This window comes from Galendromus occidentalis, unplaced genomic scaffold (genome assembly GCF_000255335.2).
Source record: "Galendromus occidentalis unplaced genomic scaffold, Mocc_1.1 scf7180000077487, whole genome shotgun sequence".
NCBI lineage: Eukaryota > Metazoa > Arthropoda > Arachnida > Mesostigmata > Phytoseiidae > Galendromus > Galendromus occidentalis.
The window spans coordinates 225,621-246,544 of record NW_003805475.1 but is presented as its reverse complement, the minus strand read 5'-3'; the positions used below and the strand labels follow the sequence as shown (position 1 = coordinate 246,544).

The following is a 20,924-nucleotide window of genomic DNA, read 5'->3' as shown; positions in this document are numbered from 1 at the left end:
GTCATAGGAAGGGTTGCTGCGGAGGAGATCACAAGCGCCTTTCTTTTTCCGCCTACTGGAGTTCGCTCCATACACACAATCGAAACATCCGTGAGTAATCGGTCGCTACTCGAAAACGGCTTCTGCTCGATCAAGATCTCTGTTATTACGCGTGATTCGCAACTCCGAACGGATCGATTTCGACTAAGGCCCGATACCTCTGCAGGCACACAATGGATCTCTGGCAACTTATCTCAAGTTGGGTGCTGCTGGGTTGCCTGCCGCAAATGCTCGATGCTTTTGGGTGGCCAGTCTCCATGAACCAGGTTGTCTACAACAACGCACAAATCGTCGCCAGGGCTCGCAACTTACAGATACAGCAAGGTATGCGGCGCCCGAGCGCGGGCCGTTAGGTAGGTGCAACCTGAAGTCCACCGGGAGAACGTACCATTTCCCAAGATAAGAGACTCTGCATTGTGAGACGAATGCTAACCCATGCATTGCATCGATCGGTTTGTGAATAAGCTGCGGAGAGTCATTTTGATCGGTGAATTTACAATGCACCTACATTTCTGGGGAAGAAAGTAGTAGGAATCATTCCCTGCCAAACTGTGATTGGTGATAGGAGAGTTTCTCCCGGCTCGCGCCTACCAGAAGGTTAGGTGACTGATCATGATCACGTTTAGGGAGGTGGGGCCTCGACGTTCACTCGATATTATTCCGACGAGCTCCCATAGCGGGCGCAATTCTTGAGACTCTTCAGTATTCGCCTGTCAACTCTCAACACCCGCAACGTCACGAGCTCCGAACAATCGGGGGAAAGCTTTTAGAAATGAATGAAAAAAGATGAAGAGGCTCTGACACAGGGCTAAAACGCTCGCATCAACACGAATTGATGCTCCTATTCCACGGAGCTAACTTGGAGTGAGAATTATTATTAATGCAAGAATATCAATCAATCAATCAATCTATGTCTTCCTCGGCGCACCGCTCGGGAACTTCACGCGACGCTAGGTTCCGCCCGAGACTTGACAATCTGAGGGCTACCGAGGACCGTGGACGTCCCCGGCGTCCTGATGTAATCTTGACCCCATTCGTATTGCTCGTGCTCTTCCGACTCTCTCGTGACCCGTTTGTCAAGTGCTACGTCTGAGGCTGTCGACGGCTTAATTCCGAACAACGTCATGCAAGATTAAGACAGTCGCTTGATCTCGTGACGAAGAGCTCAGCTCTAGCTGTCCCTCCAGGCCATCCAGCATTGGGATCTTCTCCCGATCTCGACTCCGTTTCCCCAGCGGATTGGTGTCCTCGCGGAAAAATTGCTGGTTTCGGAGGATCGTACCCGGCAATCAGGGAGTTGTTTGTCAGATGAAATCGCAAGCGAACCCCTGTCCAGCCCGGGAACACTGAGGATCAGCTCCGGAGCGGAAAAAAGAGAACGTAGGAAACGACGAGTTGAGCATTCCCGAAAGGTCTCCAATCGGCAGCCTCGAGTCTATGACTGCGCTCTCCCAAGTCCGGTACCGTTCTAATCTCATCGTCGTGGGAAAATTCCCGACTTTCTGATTCGCATCACTAGGAAGTCCCCTCCGTCCGTTCCGTACGATATCCGCATCCAGTGAGCTCAAGCTCCTGATTCGGATTGATGACGGGAAGTTCTGACAAAATCTGCTGGCGAGAGACGAGGGTAAGATACAGCAATCAGACGTGATCGTCGATCGAGTCAAGAAGAGAGCTTACTTTTGGTTTCCATTTTCGTTCAATCGAGCAGTGACGATACGCTAGTATAGATGAGGTTACAGAAGAAGAGGTCCTTAACGGGACGTCCGCACCCCCGGTAGACGGTCGGTCGACGGCAGCAGATGGATCGTTTGTGTCCCACCGTAATCATAATGGCAGGAATACGGTGGACGGTGGTGCCGATTAAGCGCTCATTATTGACTCTCCCCTCGGAGCCAATCTCATCTGATCTGTTCAGTCGAGGAGAAACGGTGCCGTCGGCTGCCCTGACTCCTCCCAACTCATCGAAGACGGGCAGTTAGTTCTGTGTCGACACTTTTCAAAGACGACTCTGTTTCCCCCCGGATTGACAGATTTTCCGCGGAAACCTCAATCGAGCCGTGCTCTCCTGCAGGGAGACTCGATTCGTGAGAGAAATCCCCTGATGGTTCGTTCCCGCAGTGGATTGATCCACGAGCCTCAGCGAAGCTCGGTCGGAAGAATGAGGAAAGCGGGTACGGTCCGTCGGGTGCCCGCGCTGGGTCCAATGCGAGCGGCCAATACGTCACGCCAGACCTGACATTGTTTTCTGGCTGTCGCCAATGTCTACGAATCTGACGATCGGCTCGAGAAACCATCCGGTGCTTATCCTGGAGTCGAGTGAAGAAAAAATAGTCGATCGGGATAGCTGCTTGTCGTCGTCGTCGCTCTTGCTGCTGTCGGTGCTCCTGCTGAAGGAACAGCAGTGAGAGCTTACGGATGAGTCTCCAGAAGGTAGTAGACTGGCTGGCTCGTCAACGTGGCTCCACAGAGCCTGCCGCCAGTCGACGTCGTCGTCTTCGTCGCTTGGTCGTTCGTCCGTCGGTCCGTCCGCTCGCCATCTACTCAACCTTAAGAAAAAAATCAACAGCAAGTGGATAAACGTGAAATAGCGCCAACGACGACGGCGACGCCAGCAGCAGCAACTGAGGCAGCGGAGACTCGAGACGCTGGTGCGTGGGCGCGTCCGGAGACGACCCGACCCAATCGGCAAGGAGAATTGCGCTCCGAAATTTCGACGGTGATAAGATCCGATACTTTTTATACGAACGAACGAACAAACAACTCTTACTCTACTGTCTGTGCGTTTGTGTACCACTAGGGAGGCGCTCTGTGAGCCGTCACTCAGTCAGTCAGTCAGACTATGAAACTATCAAACGTCGCTCCCGGTCCGATCAAAGTCTACCATTTCGTTCACTGAATGCTCTTATTTAGGAGCTGTCAGTCGCGGCTATTCCTCGTCAAGCAGGCAGGCTTTATGACGTGATCCTGGTTCAACTCATCGGGGCAAGCATGGGAATCGCCAGACAGAGAGTGATGTTTCTCATCAAGTCGTCAAATGAGTTGCTGGTCGGAACCCGCCCGCCGCCTTCGTCTTCTCCTTGTGCAGTGAATACACTGAATCGACATTGGAAAATTCGCGGAGAGATGCGTGCGAAGCCTGGAAGAGGAGCGCTGAAGCTTTCCGAAGCCCGGAACCGGAGACCGCAGCGGAAGACCTGAAGCTCGACCGATACGGCTCCGCTTCCGTCAGTCAAGAACAGTCATTCGACATCCTTCCTCGTCGCAACGGCGTCTACCGAAGGAATCCATCATGAGAACATTCGCTGCTCCACAATGAACGGAAGTTCGCCGGCGAGACGATTCGAATGTTGAGATTCGAAACGTTAACGAAATTAGGTTAAGGGAGGGAGAAGGGTGCCACGACGCCTCGCCGTCTGCTTATCTGTCTCTCGAGAGCTCGCTCTGTGGGTGCGACGGGTGATTTTGCGTATTCTGTGCTAGTTTGTCCGGTTGACGACAGTTGTTGTCAGACGACGACTCTGTTGTTATCCCAGTGTCGCCATTCCCACGACGCAAGCGAACAAAGCGGCGCCGCTCGTTCCTCGCTCGACTCGAGTAACAGATGGAGAGAGCGCCAAGACTGGGTGTCATTGGGCGGCGTAGAGACTCCGGTCTGGCTGCCGATCGGGCTGGCTTGACTGACTGACTGACTGAATGACCAAGTGACTGGAGAACGGTTCGCTCTGAACTGGTGGCTACGTAGACTCATCTGGGAAGCTGTTGGCTTGCACGGGTTGACAGTAAGTGAACCGGAGACGGAGCAATCTTATAAGCGAATAAATTGCTTCCCTCCGGCGGGTATGCTTGACACATGCGATCCAGTTGAGGAGACGTTAGACCTGTCGCGAGTGGTCCTCTCGGGAACTCAGTTCGCGAACGAGATTTCCCACAGCTGACGGACAGATAATGGAACTTTAGCTCAACATCGAAACTCTTCCGTACGGTGTCCACTCCTTCCGAGGACTGTCGCTTTCGTTAGAGCGAGGGTCATTTCCGAGAATGGAATTCTTGACCGGGGCTCTAGGGATCAGAGAACGAGAGTTTTCCCCTTCTCTATCAATTTCTTTCCCGGGAGAAATGAGTGAAATGCTCATTTCTTATTCGATCTGACATTTTGGTGATGCGCTGCTCCGTCGGATGATCAGGGGTCTATGCAGCGAATCTACTCCGACACATCGTAAGCCGAGAGCGTCATCATACCAATCCCGAGCAGCGAGAGACACCCATCCAGACCCCTCGCCCTCCTCAGTCATCCGCTCCTTTTTCATAAGGAGCCGCGGACACTTGACCAACGGCCCGATCGAAAGAATCATATTCTAATAGCTTCATTTCGAGCGCAGCGTCATTATTCTTCATTTTTGAGCAACAGATATCCACGCACTGAGAGATGAGGGGAATGTCCAAATAATCGAAGAATTCTCATTTCCAGAAGCCGCAAACGGTGGGAACGGTGAAGAGGAAGGTGAGCCTGCAACAACTGAAACTGGTCAGGAGGGACTCAATCGAGGCGAATCTTCAGCTTCGAGACGATTGAATGTCAAAGGCTCAAACCTCACCGTTCCTAGTGCACCCGCAGCCAGACACAACATGACGACTCGCGCGCGAAAGAACTCCGGTAGCGCTTGAAGAAGTCGAATAACGATGATCATCATGCAATAAACCCGAGAGACCTGAGCTGCACTGTGAAAAAAAAACAATCAGGAAAAGCTCGCGGTGCATGGAAGGCGATCGACATAGAACAATTAAAATAATCAGTTCGAGGAATCAAGCACTCTGAAGCCCTAAAGACCTGTCGTGATGGGATCGATGTCTGAATCTGATCGGTGTACACATGTTCATTTCGATAGAAGGAACATGCCGGCATTTATCCCAGGCTTGGATTAGTTTATGATGGACCGGTCGAGATCCGGCGTTGCTCTACATGCAGCCTGCTCGTTGACCCGCCCCGCTGAGCCCGCGCTTCTTGGACTTGGCGCCATGGGGTTAAACAAGTATGACGAGCAATAAACTTTGCGCGGAGCACTTGTTTAACAAGGAGTTAATGACGATCACCGTTGCGAGGACAGAGTTGATGATACAGTTGGCGACGAGCTGTGCCGCCGCCAAACTTCTTCTATTTGTGTTTCTCCCTTGTGTTTGTGTCGAATTGATGGCTTGTGGCTCGACGGACGGACGCGCGGACAGACGAACGGACCGACCGATCGAGCGACGGGCGGACCGATCGAGCTAGCGACCAAGCGACGGACCGACCGACTGGCCGGCCGGCCGGCCGGCTGGCTGGCTGCCTGACCGGCCGTGGTTCTTGCTAGCATCGAGCGGGAAGGCAGACATTCGTCGAGACAGGGAGTTGTTGTGAGATGCGGCGTCTCTCGCTTTTCTCTCTCGTGGCACGAGCGAACCACGACGACGACGGCGGCGCTGAACCGATTTAGCAGTTCTGGCTGGATAGCTATCTGGTCGGCTGTCTAGCTAGCTAGCTAGTCAAATCCAAGCTAGACCAGTCGTAGAACCAGGCAGCGACCAGGCAGGCAGGCAAGGTGATCATCAGGGCGCCACAGCGACTGCGTCCGAGGTGCTCCTCTTCTTCTCTCAGGAGAAGCCTTTTCAGGCAGCACGCGCAAGAACAGCAGCCGCCGCATGTGAATCCAATTTATCGGTTTTGTATGTGTGCGTAATCGCGATTAATCGCTGGCAACTGTGATGAATCGGCGGAGGAGGAGAAGGCGGCGGCAGAACCAGCAGAAAATAATTACGAAGAGCAGGAGAAAACCTAGAGTACGTAGAGATCGTCTCCAGACCCCTGGTCCAACTTTGTGTCTTACCACGCCCTGCTCCCTGAGTTCCCGTGGAATGGCGCGCATGGCAATTCGAATGAGTGGAGTTCCGAAGAAAAGAACACGTCTCGCCGTCGGCTATGGAGAGCCGCTAGAAAATGAAGAAACCTCCCCGTGGATTGACTGACTGATTGTGAGACTGGCTGACTGACTGAGAGACAGACAGAGGGATAGACATTGGCACGGCCGTCGAACGAGTTAAGCAGGGTCTCTCAAGTAAATGGACCGGCGCCTGTCTCTCTCGTTTGAACTTCGTCCTCTTCTACACATCTGCACCCCGGTCCTGGCGCGTCGTCAGACATTGTCATCGCCGACTCCAGCCATTATGATTCATTGCTTTGATTTCTTTGGCGAGCCCGGATTGGACGCCTTTCAGAACTTTTGAAATCCAAGGAAGGAGCTCCACGTTAGAGGGAGTCGATTCCGAGCCTAGATCGGGGTCTCGGCCGGGTTGGGAGTCGTGGATGAGCCGTTTCCTGCTTACTCCCATGGTCAGCTCGAAGAGCCGAACATCGGTGCGTTGTCGAGGATTCCAAGGCCGTTCTCACGTCGGATTTCTGATCGGAGGACTCAAGAAGAGAAGCGTTCCATTCAATCGATATATTGCTCGACTTTATTCCGTATCGAACAGACTATATACATCTCCAAGTTATGTACAGGGAAGCGACCGATATATTAGTCCGGGCGGACTAGATCGCTCTTATCACAGACAATTGGCTCCAAGAGCAAACACTCCTTGGAAGATCTAAAAATGTGCACCCGCCGCTCGACTCGTGCATCGGCAGCTGAGCACCTTGTCGACGTATACGGCGTGCAAACCGTCGAGACGACCGGGGCAGACGAGGGTGATTCGGAGTTTCTGAGTTTTCGAAGCCTCGCAGTTGCCGCACGTTCGGAAAGGAGGCAACCCGTGGTTAGGAATGTAGAACGAGTTGCATTGACCGTAACACATGTTGTTGACGATGGTCTTCGGATGACAACCTTCGACTTCGATCTTCTGCGCGAAGGTCTGAATTTTGCAGAAATCGTCTCGGATTTTATCCAAACTCATCAGAACCTGCGCCGAACTCTTCTCGGTGAGGAGATCGGGCGTCTTGTCGTCGTCTTGAGCGACGCCTTCCTGGAGCTCCTTATCGATTCCGAATTTCGGGAGCTCCCGGTTCAAATTCCTCAGGATTCTGCTCACCGGGCCGCGTCGACAGTTACCGTTGACAGTGCATCGCCTCCGAGAGGGTCTGCGGTTTCTCTTCGGACGCGGCGCTTCAATGAGCTTCCTGGAAGCGTCCTCGTGAAACAAGTCGTCCTTATCCGTAGTCTCGTCGACTCCCTTCCAAGGAGAACTCCCCGACGCCGTGTCCGAATCTTCGGAGTCGGACTTCACCAATTCCTGGGACGATGCAGCCTGTCCCGTCGAAAGTGCGGGACTCAGCTCGTTATTGCTGCTGCTCCTCGATATCCACTTGTAGAAGGCCATATGAGTCGCCTTCTTGATAGGCGGCTGGGAACCGCTCGCCAGCGAGAAAACGGCTGCGGCCAATAATGCGGATGAGACTTTGATATTCTGAAAACGAAAAAAAATCTGTCAGAACCATGGGTTCTTAAACGACTCGACACGATCCGTCGTCGTTCGGCTTCACGAAAGAGACAACTTACGGAGAAATATCTACGGGGGGGAAGAGAGATCAAAAACTTAATTACGCCACTCGCTGCAGGAGCCAGCGAGAGGTGTGAAGAATGTTTCGAGCATGTTCGAATAACTGAGATCAATAACTTCACTGCGGATCTAAAGGTCACAGGTCGTCAGCTCAGGCCTTGTGACTCCTCGCCGTAGGTTATTCTCGCGCCTCGAGCTCATCACGTCGATCCAAGATTTTTTTGGGAAGTCTCGCCCTCGCTATAAATCTGAATGGGTCGGGTGATTACCGATCCTCTTGGGGAGAATCGGTATGACTCGCGGTTCCAGTTCTTGAGCTTCGCGACTTTCCAGTATCCACCGAATCGTGAGCTTTCTAGTCGATGCGTTTTCATAGCATTAGGCTCAAAGGCACAATTACAGGGTCGTCTGTTTAGACTTCGCTTTTGAGGATTTTGAGAGGTTCGAGCTGATGGCCACCCTCGGCTAAGGAACGCCCAACGAATTTGGTTCCCTACTAATAACAGTGATCCGTGACGCGGTTTTGACATTGGCGCCCGATTCCGACAGTCAATCAGGCCTGTCATCAGTGGAGGGCTCCCTCGGAGTTTGACGCTGTCAGATGCTCTACCCGAACAGAGACCCTCTGTCGTAGCCCTCTTGGGATCCGATTGTCTTACAGACACAACAGTCCATTGGAAAGGAGCGGGCTTTTGGAAAGGATTCCACTCTCAATCGAGATACGGTGCCGTTACCAGATTCAAGAACCTAAATGAAAGTTCATATGCAAACAGGAGCTCACCATTGTTTTGTACTGGGGGTGTCTGGGGATGAACTGGGGCACTGCAAAAACGATTCCCTTGACGGATTGCTCTTTCTGCGGTCAAAAATCCCTCCCGTTCCAATTGGGATGGCTCGAAGAGGTATTCTGAAGTAGCCGATCGGCGAACATCATTTATATGCCTCGTGGGAGGAGACAAGACGAAGTCCCGCCTCCAGGTGAGAGCTAGACTTAACCCTGGTGTCGCTGAAATTCTGGCAATAATCATCGTGTGCTCTGCGATTAATGATTGGACCCGCGAGCGAAGTAGAATTGATCGGGAATCTTCGAGCATGGGGAGGGATTTCGATGCCCACTTCGGAATAGTTCCGGAGTTCACTCTCAGTCCGTCCCGAAGGATTTCCGGCATCGAGTCCCCACCATGATCCACCAACGATCCATCGGCACCATTCCTCGCCGGCTGACTGAAGAAAATAGAGAAACTTCAAGTATTCGACAAAAATTCAGGGAACAGTCAGAGAAACACTGCCGTTCACGGAAAATCACATTCTAGAGATCCCATTTCCTTGGACACGTGCCATGGCGGACTCCGCGGCGCCTCTCGTAGCAAGATACGCCAGCTTTTCTCAGGTTCAGGTCAACAAGAATTTCTCCGGATCGAATTGTATATTTCGGGTGTTTCGCGACATTTTTAAGATTGTTTTCGATCTGAGACCAAAACATGCTAGAGATCTTACGCCGTCTTCCGATGCTTTCTCGGATTCTCGTAGAGAGCTCTCATGATTCGAATGTAACAATCTCGACTAGGACCTATCATGCCTCGAGTATGACTCTCGATGGACTATTCAGTCCTTGCTATGAACACTCTCCCGAAAAAAGTAATTTCCGCGATAAAATGATAATCATTCGACGACTGATCGGCCAATCGACTGAACTTCGGTCTCTCGTCCATGATAGACTCAATATTCTATAACTTACAAGACAGGCCAACCTAGGATTTTCCGGACGAGAGTTTGTCAGCCGAGTTGGACCGTGATAGTCGGATCGATAACACTGGATCCTGCGTCGCGCAGATGAGAGTTGAACCTGTGGTACACCATACCACACGAGGTTCTGATTCTATTTCCCTTTCTTCAAATCCAGGTTCTCGTTTTGGAGTGCCTGCAGGCAGGGAGCTCATAGTCGATCCCCGCTTCGAAGTGTCGCTCTAGGGCCACTGGGCAGAGGATTGCGCTCCGGATTGGGCGGCGTTTTCAGCGCCCCGGAGGCGGACGTTCCCGGAGCGTTGAGGGGAATTGTGATTCCCGATCATGGGAAGGGTATGGAATGAGGAATGGTATAAGAATGAAAGGAAATCTCAGAAAAGGAACCTATTCCGCGCTTCTCGAAGACGTTCTCACGAGCGTCGCCGACTGCAGAGATGCCCACAGAATCTCGATTTGGAGCCGATAGAATTGGTCATCTCCGACGCTTCTTCGCCGACGGGTTGGGATCGATGTTCCATCCTCGTTGCTCTTCAGTAATGATTCTGGCCGGAAGGACGAAACAATTTGTCCCCGAGTTTCGGATCCGCGAACACGGCGGCGGGCATCATTCGGAGTTTCCAGGAGTCTTCCGGAGAGGAGAGCTCCCTTCGAAATAAGCGCGGGGATGAGCCTATCAGAAGGAAGGGGAAGAGGAACGGTCTGGATTGAGGTGCTGCGCACCCGGTGGCCACCGATCTCTCCGCACAGGAAGTCGCTGGTTCAAGAGTCGATGAGAATCGTTTGCAGAGTCGTAGACAGAAAGGCTTCCCAGAAAGCTGTCTCTCGCGACGAATTTCTCCGAAAGCCGTCTGACAAGTGGCTAATATCTAGTCTGTGGAGTATTCGCGATAAAACTCGGCGAGAGACAACGGATCTTCCGAACATGCGGATACACCTCATTCAGCGACACGTCAGAGCTGTGGGCCCTTTAGCGGTCGCAATGTCTTACTTCCGAAAACTTGAAACCCTGGAGAATGCCTGAGGTCTAGGGTTTCCTTCATGAACGGAGCCAGCCCTACTTGTGTATAGTTTCGGAATTGTGGATGTCATGACGTCACCTCGATCGAGCCTCTCGAGCAAATGATACCTACAAGAAACCTTGTGGATTCCAGACACCCGCGAAAAATGAGAACTCAATGAGAAGACTCGGCGCTCCGGTTCACAAGTTCCCGCGCCGACTGAAGGCTTTCTGAGTTCGGTATTCTAAACTCTTGGCGCCGGCCATGTCTGCGGATCTTCAATGATCGCGAGACAACAAAGAGCATACCCCTCGATTGACCAGAGGTGTCAAGCCGTCGAGACATGCTCTGTGGTCATCAAGGTGCGCCGACAGTTCAACCCCAACAGGTGGAGTTATCTGATGCTCGCAGACATTTATCTAGCTCAACACCCCGACGGGTTTGATGGACGCGTCAGCAATCGAATCCCGACTTCGCTTCAAATTGAGTAGCTCTGTCTTTCATAATTCATAATCAGATAAGCGTTTGGATTGCCGACCGTAAAAATTTGTCTTTGTGGGGATCGGGAGCGACTGAGAGACTGTTTGCGTGGATAGATAGGCTCGAGTCGGCTCGTTATTCGACCGAAGCTGCAAAGCTGACTCTGATCTCTGCAGCTGATGGGACATGGAAGCGGGTAAGAGACAAGAATCGTGCCGCCCCAGGCGAGCATGCCCCTCATCATATGGATGGACGCCGATACGCTCAGAGTCGGATTCACGTCAAGTGAAGCCCTTTGACCCCTCTAGTCGGGAGCACAGAAATCCGTTTTGCCTCGGTCAGCGGAGCTCACCGCTGACATTTCGGCAAGAAAGTCGCAAACGTAGCGCTCCAGTGTCAAAATTACCTTATGACACACCGTAGCTGCTCCAGGTGAGAAAGGCGGCGGGATCGGGGCGCTCAGCCATCCTCCGATGGGTCTGAGCCCGAGATTAGAGCTAGCCATGTTCCGCAGTGCAACCCGCCTCGACACCAGACTCGCGGGGAGCCAGGACCCATAACATCTCATCTGCTCGCGTCACTAATGGCCGGAGCTCAGATAGGCATCAATGGAGGTTTCTGTTGTTATTGAGAAGAACATCCGGATGCTAGACTATATCGATGTCTGGCCGTCCCTTCGCGTGTCTGCTGCTCTGGAAGACGATCTTGCATTCGCAGTCCTCGCGGCGCCCCGAAGTACACACAGCTGCAGTGTGCATAGCCGTCTCTCGATGCCGAGACCTGAGCAGCGGTATATCAGCTCGATCGGAGCTCCGACCCAACCTCAAGAACAATGTCGGTGGGAATGCCATGCTTCGACGGCGGAATCAGGGTGACTCGCAGGCGATCTCTCGTGTATATGTTTTCGTTCACAAACATCGGATAATTACTTCGAAAAATAGTCCAGAATTATTATTGTTCTTATTTGACGCTAATGTTACGACGGAGATGGACTAAATGAGAACATCGAAGGAACGAAATTTTCTTCACAAAATAAATTAAAAATCGCTAGTTTATTGTCTTCCATTTCCTCGTCCCCTCGTTCGCCTTCTCGTCAATCCCTAGTCTAACAGCAACTGCTCTTCGCAATCGACCGACGTTGAATGTTTCTCCGCTAACATTATAAGCGCAAGGTTAGGAGTCCGTATACATAAGTTACAACAAAAAGTATTACATACAAGTACATGAACGGGTGTGGCTTTTTGTTGTCGCTTCCTTCTCGATTAATGATTGCTCGCTGTCACTGACTCGCAATCTGGGATCGCCGATGAATTCGTTGACATTCTCGTGTTGTCGGTGATGATGCCGTAGTTGTTAAGAGCGCATGGGGATGATTTTATGGTGGGATATATGTACACATAGTTTACACTTTCAGCTTGCCTCGATTCTTTCCGCTGCTATGTCGGGTTGTCGAAGGGATCCGGGGACGAACACGATGGAGGATAGGGGGCCCGAACAAGTCATTTTTCCCCTCGGACGAGCTTGTCGATATCTTGAGGGCTCGCGATGATGCGCTCTGTCCCGGTGTCGATCGCGATTTTTTTCCCGTGTTCTTTTGTGACACTGGAACTCTAGATTTCTAGATTCACCGTTCATTCATCCAGGTCAACGCTCTCCGATGAAGAAGGTTTGCAACGGCATGTACATTCATCCAGAACGCTGTACACAACCTTCCTCCACCGGCACCTCATGTTTTCCATGTCGAAGTCGTCATCTCCTTCGTCAGATCCCACACGCGTGCGTTTTGAGAATCGGCTTATGTGACAAGCCCAGTACATAAGTTTGAGCTCTTTCCTCTTTTCAGGCAAACATGTTAAACCTGCGGGGGAAGAGTTCAGTCTTGAACGCGGAAGTTCACCTTGAACGATTGCGTTTCTCACGGTACATAATCTTTGCTTCTCGGGACTCTCAGGAAAAATCCATCGTCAGTACAATTCGAGATACCATATCGAAAAGTCCTTCTCACCTGGAGGAATGGAGCAACTCGAGTTCGTGTGTGCGCAGTAGCCTTTCCGCACGTAGCGTGGGAAATAGCGGTCTCCCATATCCGCCCAGTATCTTGAGACCTTACACTGACTATGGTTCCGCAGGAACTTCTTCAGAAGTCGGCGGAATTCCGGGTTGTTTTTCGGAAGATCATCAACCCGACCTCCGAGAAGATCCTTCAACGTTTTGTGGCGCGGGCCGCTCTTCTGTCGAATTTTGTGCTCTACCGATGGAGTTCTGCGGAATGGTGAAGAAATCGAATGTCACGAAGGCGAGCTCTGCGACAAGGACGATATTCGATTCCGCATGCCGTCATGCGCTCGGAGAGATTCATGCAACGAACGGACTCCTGCGAGGCTCACCGTTGTGTGATGTTCGGGTTCGAGATACTCATGTATTTGGGTAGGATATCTTCACCCAGCTCTTTCAGCAGGGCAGCGGTGTCGATCTCCGGCTTTTTATACCTTTCTGCCGGAGGGGGAGGGATGTCTTCAGTCTCGTTGTCGCTTCTAAGCTTTTCGACGAGGTATTTGGCCTTCTCCTTCAGGTCCGGGCTCAGGTCTCCAGCGACCGTTTCGGTGTGGAGCACGCCCGCGAGGAGAATAGAAAACTGGATGCATAGAAAGAAAGTCGTAATCCCACAGTTTGGACATGATAGATGACTCCACCTTTTCCGCTGAAACGAAAAACAAGACAAGATTATGCCTACGCTACTCGTATAATATACACTGATCTGTATTGATTTCCAATTCGGTGTCGAGCTAAATATTCAAGCAGCCAGATGCCTCGTTGGCCACCGCATAAAATTCCCGGAAAGGAAATTTAAATATTAGCTCAGGGAGTCTTCGTCGGTCCGTAAGCACACAATTTCAGCTCCCGGCCAGAGAATTCCTCCAGCGCGTTTCCATGAGCCCAACATTCGCACATCCAATGGGAGCCGATGGAACGAATGAGAAATCCCAGGGACCTATGCTGGAGTCAGGGAGCGAACTCGTCGCTTCGCAGATATTATCCCCAGGATCGGAAAGAAGCGAAAACCCTCGGAGCGGCCAAAGTCGCTGGAACATACTTCAGCCGAGGAGTCTTCGCCAGTGACGCTGTGCGCCGTCATGGGATCCACGCCCAGAGTCAACGAGCGTACGTCATTCACACAATAGATTCAAGAAGGATTTTGTGACACTTGCTCGGATCGCGAGCGCCATACACGTCTTCCAGGAACTGATGTAAACTAGAGTTGTCAGAAATGACTGTTTCTGATGCTTCAACCCTATCTGACGGCCGTTCCACGGAGAGGAATTCCCGAAGTTTTGCATTTGACTCACTCACTCTATCACCGACTGAGTCGCTGGCTCGAATGCACAATACGGAGCTGGTTTCGCCACGAGTCGCGTCGATGACGCGAACATTGCACAGGTAGAACTAAATGTAAACATGTACACGCGGTGCTCGCTCCGCGGGAGCAACGCAGCGACCGGTTATATGGCTGCGTGCAGCGTACATTTACGTCGCGATGTCCCGCACGAATTTTGGAAATCGAGATCCGCTAGGAAATTCGATCGATGAGGAAGTTCGCTCATCGAAAATCAAGCCAAGCGTCACAACTCACTCCGCTGTGTTTACAAAGCATGTGCTGGGTAAGAAACTTCGCGCTCGAGAGCGCTGGGTGCTCTGATTGCCAATTTCTGAAACGTGTCTGCACGCTATCTGCATTTTCTGGAACATTGTTAGACATGAACGTTTCCCAAACGTTCCGGCGCCAAAGCGCAGAGTGGTGTGTTGGCGTCTCATATGTCCCTCACGGAACCAACACGTCGCCTTAACCATAAATGGAGAGTAGCCTTAAATACCGGCGAGCCGCTCATCATCCGAAAACACAAGTACGTCGAGCGTCGGACCGAGCTCCGGCCGGCTCGGACACTCTCGATCCTGGGGGAACCATCCGGATAATGGGCCTCCTGGGCCTTCCGAGGACAATAATTTCAATGATTCACGCATTGGACAAATAATTATGTGCTGCTGTCGGCGGCTTTCTGGATCATCGAAGACTGCCGATGATGGTTTGGAGGGATAGATGAAGATAACATGCAGTGTACGTGCTCGCTTCGCCTGTGTGATCATCCACCACCAAGGGAGTCGACGAATGAACGAAGGCCGCTCGATACTTCTAGAGACTGGCGTCGTCGATTCGGAAACGTGTCGATAACAAAGTTTCGTTCCGCGAAATCATCGCCCATGTCAGGGGTGGATTCTGGTGCTACTGGAGAATCGCCAGTTTACAAAATTACCGAGGACAGCGGCGATATTCGAGAATGAAGCATGCAACTCATCAACCCGCCAACTCTCGTCGACGTTTAGCGGTCTCCTGAGTGTTCTTCGATCCTCCTTCTTCTCCATGGCCCCGACAGCTCCTCGAAGGTATGAACTCGGAGCGAAGAGCCGAGGAAGCTTTTTCCCGGGCTCAAATGCCCGAGATTGAAACGTCCTGGAGTAGAAAATCATGAACGGACCCACCGGAGGCATAATTATTCGATCATCGTCTATAATCATCCGTTCGTAGGTACTTGAGCAAGTCGATCGATTGATTGAGAGAATGATTGACGTCTGAAGCAATAAGAGCGCCGAAGTTCAGACACCATTTGAACTCCTAGGCTGTGCCATTCTCTAACCCGTGGCACAGCGGGGGGGCGGGATGGAATGGCTCTGATGAACGATATCGCGTCATGAGATGTTCCCCAGACACGGATTCGTGGACATCGTGGACTCGGACTGTCTCGAAACCGAGATCTGAACCCTTCCCCGAGACATTGCAACTCAAAAGATGTGCGCTCGATTGTAGCTGCCGTTCTTGATCTTGTCGCTGCTGCTGATGATGTCAGATCGGGTCCTTGCATTCGACGCAGTTTTTTCGTGGAAGGACTGGAACAGCTACTCGGGCGAGCCGCGAGCGAGCGGTCCGGCGATTACTTTCGCTCTGTGCGTACATTCGTATACATTGTGTTTCACAAAGACTCGGAGACAGTGCGCGTCCGCAAAAAGGGGCCGAGTGGGCGACACCCGAATGTACCGGTCTTACTACGGAATCTCGTGCGAGAAGCTTCCATTCATTCACGTGGTCTTCAGACAATGCATACGGCGAGTGATAACTCGTTCCGTCGTAATGGTTCTGCTCGAGGCATCGATCCTCCAGTGGGATTTCATATTTTTCAACTTTTGCTTTTATGTTTCAGTTTGTGGAGCTCGCATTATGACAATGGTGTAATCGTGCAGAAACGCGTTGCAGAAAAACGGGAAATATAGTCGCCGCAATGTTCGAACGTCATATTCCGACCCCAAGGGACGGGACGCGCGATTCCCGAGCGTTGGCAGCATCCGCAACTACTCGCAGAGCTCCCCGTCAAACACACGCACACGATCAGCGAAAACCTCAGATTCTCCCGGTCCTGATCCCCGTTCGACGAGAGCGCCGATCTTCTGGGGTCTAGGCACCGAGTCTAAATTTCCACGGGCGGAATGGATTTCGGCGCTGACCAGAGCGAGGCTTCATTCGACAAGAGGCTTGCCGTCCCCTGCGTTCATCTAGATCAATCCCGAGCGAAGAGTTCCGGAGCACATAAGACCAAGAACGGGTGTCGTCTGATCGAAACTAAGAGATCGCGTCGTGGCCACTTTGGTAATGCCCGGCCCGCTCTCGCTCGGAATCGAGCACGTGATGAGAGTTTCGTCCATTTCGTTGGATGACTATTATGTCTGGTCTCAAGACCTCACTTCGTTCCCGTAGGGCTGGTTAGCTCAGCGATCGAAGAAAAGGTCCCAAGGGATTCTTATATCGTTCACGATGAAGAACACCGATCAATTCGCATCGACTCTCTGGTACGATCAAGGACGTCCATGCAGAGTGTAACGATAGAATCAGCCGGACGAGTTCTATTCGATCGAACATGCTGGGCGAGTCGCAACCTCTGCCCATATTTTTGATGGTCCAATTATCAAGTAAACAAGGCTCCTGTCTCGATAATTTTACTCTAAGGCCGCAGATCTACGAGACGCATCTCTATCTATCACTGATAGAGCCGTGTCGCTGAGACCGGTACTTGAAGACCATCCTATAATCTTGACAAGAAACATCCAAGGCGGATCTCCGCCACTTGGATAATCTTCCTTGTCAGAATAAAGAGCTTAAATGGAGTCGGAGTACAAATAGAGCGGTCAGAGCTGGCAGCTCGGTGGAGCTATCCGATGCTCTCTCAGTCACGTTCAATACAAGCCGTGACAAGACTCACTCAGCTCCGACTCTCATCCCCATGATGAAGCTCCTCGCACCACAGCCTAGACTGAGAAGTTCCGATGGTCCGGTGTGCAAGTTCCGTATCAATTTCTGAACGTAAGAGCTTATTACAGGGTATCGAGCCGTTCGCGCCAAAGTCTGAATGTCCCCTTTAGAGATCGGATTTCGAACGCATCGAACCCACCCACCCCGTGTAAACGATGGAGAGCGCCGTGAAATTGCGCGGAGTCTTGTTCACCAGAACGAGCAATATATCATCAGTAAGCGGACCGAATGAGCGGTTACGCCGCAGCTGCTCATGCGGCTGCTGTTGTCGTAGCAAAGTGAAGACGAGCGATTCCGAGCCAAAGATACAGGCGAACAGAATACGCCCACGGACTACAAAGTCTTCGTATAATCCAACTCAACGGCGCCCAGGCCGGTCATTCAGACCTTCTGTACGTTTTTTCGTCGTATTTAGTCACCCCGACGTCATGGCGTTCCGAAACCCGCAGCGGGAGAATAGTTTAGCTGCTCAATTGATCAGTTTGGTTCTATTATCGTGGAGCTTCTTAGTTCCCCGTGGATTCACGCAGCTTGTCCTGGGGTCCACCCTGTCTTCTTTGCATGGTCGCTGTCCTCCCCACTTTCCCGGGGGAGTTTGAACGCGAGTTGACCGGAGGCGACCGATAGATACAGGCTCAGGAGATTCACGAAAATTACAATGAATGACGTCCATGTGGCGACAGCTATCCGGCCGTCCTTCAAGCTCCCGCCGTCATCTCAGCCGACGAATTTGAGACCCAGGCTCGACAGCCAGCTCTCGAGAATTCATAGAATCGGAAAATGGGAAGCGGTCTACTCAGAATCGGACGGGTGCCTCTCAGATTCGGAAAGATTGTTCGTATTTCTTCCCCGGCTCCCTGGATCTGCGGAAAACTACATCCACGTCGAGAAGTTTTCCGGAGACCGTCAGAAGTGAGTCGCGATCCCCAGCTCGTATTTATCCTTCAGAGGATGTTGTACGCGAAGGCTCGGAATGGACTCGCAGACTGGAGATAGAATCGACTCATTTGATTACTATGTATGCACAGATTGGAGCACGACAGTCGTTTCGTCGTGCCTTGCCGCTAAGGTTGCTGTTGCCGCCGCCGCCGCCAGCGGTATTGCTGTAGCCACAGCCACCACCACCACCGCCGTCGTCGTCGAGAGATTTACGTGGCGCCGTGGCTCACCGACCCGACGTCGCCAGTGAGACACGGCGAAAAAGGAACGAACGAGCTTATGAGCAGGGGGACGAACGCTCGGTAGACCGATGGAAAGATGCATAAAGGTATGGCCGGATTAGCGGGCCGATGAATGGAGATATGAAGGGATCGGAGAACGGATTGATAAGTTCATGATTGATGGATGGGCAATAATAATATGTAGGTGGTCGATTCCGAGGATGGACTCTCCCCCGAACATAGGCTTCGATGGAGCTCGCTGCTAAGAAACTGAGAGAAAAGGATGGTCGGATGATCAGAGTTATGATTGTGTGCGGACCCGAGCTATTACGCTCGCTCTCCATTTCCATGTATCACAATGGGCTACCGTCTACAACTCCATGGCAAGCGTCTGAAAAACCCGCGGGGAAGACGAAGGAGCTCCGAACTTGTCTTATCGGACAGCGTCATCACCCGCAACAGAACGGACGACGATGCCGAGCGGGGCGGCACCGTTAGGCGCCGATTTTTTTTGGAAATAGAGCACGTTCAGAGAATGTGAGCTTCCCTTCCGATTCTCCCCCGTTCGTCTGCTCTGCTCTCACATATATAATTTATTATTCGCGCTTATCATCTGTCGCTCACTCGTTCCCTACTCGGTGCCTAGATGTCTAAGCAAGATCGGCTGCTTGGCAGTTTCGCTCCCCGCGCAGTTTTTTCGACGGTTCGAGGAGCGCTTCGAACGAGTGTTCTCCCTCGGCTGTCTTCCCTCTTTTCTCAACACGTGGGATCGAGGTCTGCGTGCGATCTTTTCGCTAGGGACTTATCTCGAATGCGCTAAAACGCCTCGCGAAGATATCGAATTGACCTTTGGCGGTGCAAGGCAGGGGCTCTCTGAATTTCGCGATATTCTCCTTCGCCTTCATTCGACTGTCGAGACCCTGAATCGTTTACTGAACTCCCGACTTTTGATTTGCGACAATCTCCCAGCGATTTCGAATCCGACGGAAGATCGAGGGCTCGAGTCGATTCCGATCTGGATCCCAGGATCGATGTCCGGTTAGCCCTCATTGGAAAAGCGTCCGGCACGGGCTGTCCGGCGTCAATCCGGTCGGCCGGCCGCACGGCCGACGCAGATGGAAACAATCAAGGACTGCTAGAATCGGAGATTCTTCTCGATTCCATGCCACTCAAGCATGTCCGAGGCGACTCGCTAACATCGTTCAGCTTATGACTGAAGCATTACTCCAATCGTTATTCGACCTGGTAAGCCCAAGTCACAACCCCGGACAGATGCTGGCGCGAAGATTCCCCAAATAGATGCCGGAACGAGTTTTCCCTGGACAGAACGCAAGCGAACGGGCCGCATCGACCACGTCGAGCTCTCGGTCGATTAATTGACGGACAGACTCTGACGGCTTTCGGAGCACACCGATAACACGAGCGAATCTCTCACGAAGCGATTGCGTCTCGTTTGTGCGCGACTCCCCGCGAACGCATCTCCAATTGCAGTGACCGTGGGCGTGTGCCGCGTTACCAATCGCATAATAACCCTATAAATTACGAGCAAGTCGAACAAAGTCTTACGACCGCGTCGATGGCGATCACAATGCGGAATAAACATGTTCCGGATTGACAGCAGACGTCCGCGGTGCTCACGAAACCTTCGTCTCGGAATTCGTCCGCCGTCGGTTTATTATTCGACTTATTTTCCTTCATCTCATGGCTCACATCTTTTTTTTCCTTCGGAGTGAGCTCACGATCTGTCGTCAGGAAATGAAACGCAATCGGAACTCGAGGCTGTACCGGACCTCTAAACACTTCCTGCTCGCCGCGTGTGACGTGGGTTCGATCGAAATCCGGTAGGCGAGGCCCTCCGGACCTCATTCGTCGGAATCTCACCACCTCATGATCCGATATGCGAGCTATTATGCACGGATGCTGAATAGGAGATTTCAAGAACCGCGAGTCCTACACAGGCTCCTCACGCACGATTGAGTCGAACGCGGTCTCCTTACATTTCTAGGAAACGGATCGTCCCAATCCCCAGCTATCTTAATCTATGTCTCGAAGAGTTACACAAGCCTTATCGTTAGAAAAACAGGTTGCTCGAGAGAATGTGCGCAATTAGAATGCCACAATGCCTGGAAGCGCGGAATCGTCCACGGAACGCACACTTGGGTCTGGCTTCAATCATTATTCTCGTGACCTCGTTTCCGAGACGGATCCCCCGACCTCAACCCTGGTTTTGAGTTGTGAATAGTTCCACGCGGAAACTCTGTCTCCAGACTCGGCCGCGCCGCATCGGGAACCCAATAATTCCGCTCAGTCACTTCTGCTCCGATCACCCGTATTTCAGTGAGCGCTCCAAACTCATCCAGACTTTGTACACTATGTGCTTTCTTGACTCGAGTCGTTCAATAATCGCATGGGGGTACTCACTGGCAGCATGGTACGTCGAAGAGAGTATCGGCGACGTGAGCTTGCAGCAGAAAACACCTTAATCCTTCACCGTCGATGTCCATCCTGGAAAAGCGCGCATGTCTTACTTCGTCTTAAAAGGCTCGGCTCTCCTCTTGCGATTCGCCTCGCGCTAAACACCGTCTAGGCTTCTGCTAGATTCCAACTCTTTCCGAC

The 20,924-nt window shown here is 52.0% G+C and overlaps 2 protein-coding genes across 2 annotated transcripts; both read right to left on the bottom strand.

Moving 5' to 3' along the window:
* Window positions 1–6,514: 6,514 nt before the first annotated feature.
* Window positions 6,515–11,298, bottom strand: LOC100902224 (uncharacterized). Its single transcript, XM_018640518.1, has 2 exons — window positions 11,200–11,298; window positions 6,515–7,476 (listed from the first exon to the last, which is right to left on the bottom strand). The coding sequence occupies exons 1-2, from the start codon at window positions 11,296–11,298 to the stop codon at window positions 6,661–6,663; spliced, it is 915 nt and encodes a 304-aa protein (XP_018496034.1). The 3' UTR covers window positions 6,515–6,660.
* A 528-nt stretch (window positions 11,299–11,826) lies between these two features.
* LOC100897312 (noggin-1) lies at window positions 11,827–20,924 on the bottom strand. Its single transcript, XM_003745963.2, has 4 exons — window positions 20,730–20,924; window positions 13,181–13,494; window positions 12,799–13,055; window positions 11,827–12,651 (listed from the first exon to the last, which is right to left on the bottom strand). Exons 1-4 carry the CDS (start codon window positions 20,736–20,738, stop codon window positions 12,425–12,427), a joined length of 807 nt encoding a protein of 268 aa, XP_003746011.1. The 5' UTR covers window positions 20,739–20,924; the 3' UTR covers window positions 11,827–12,424.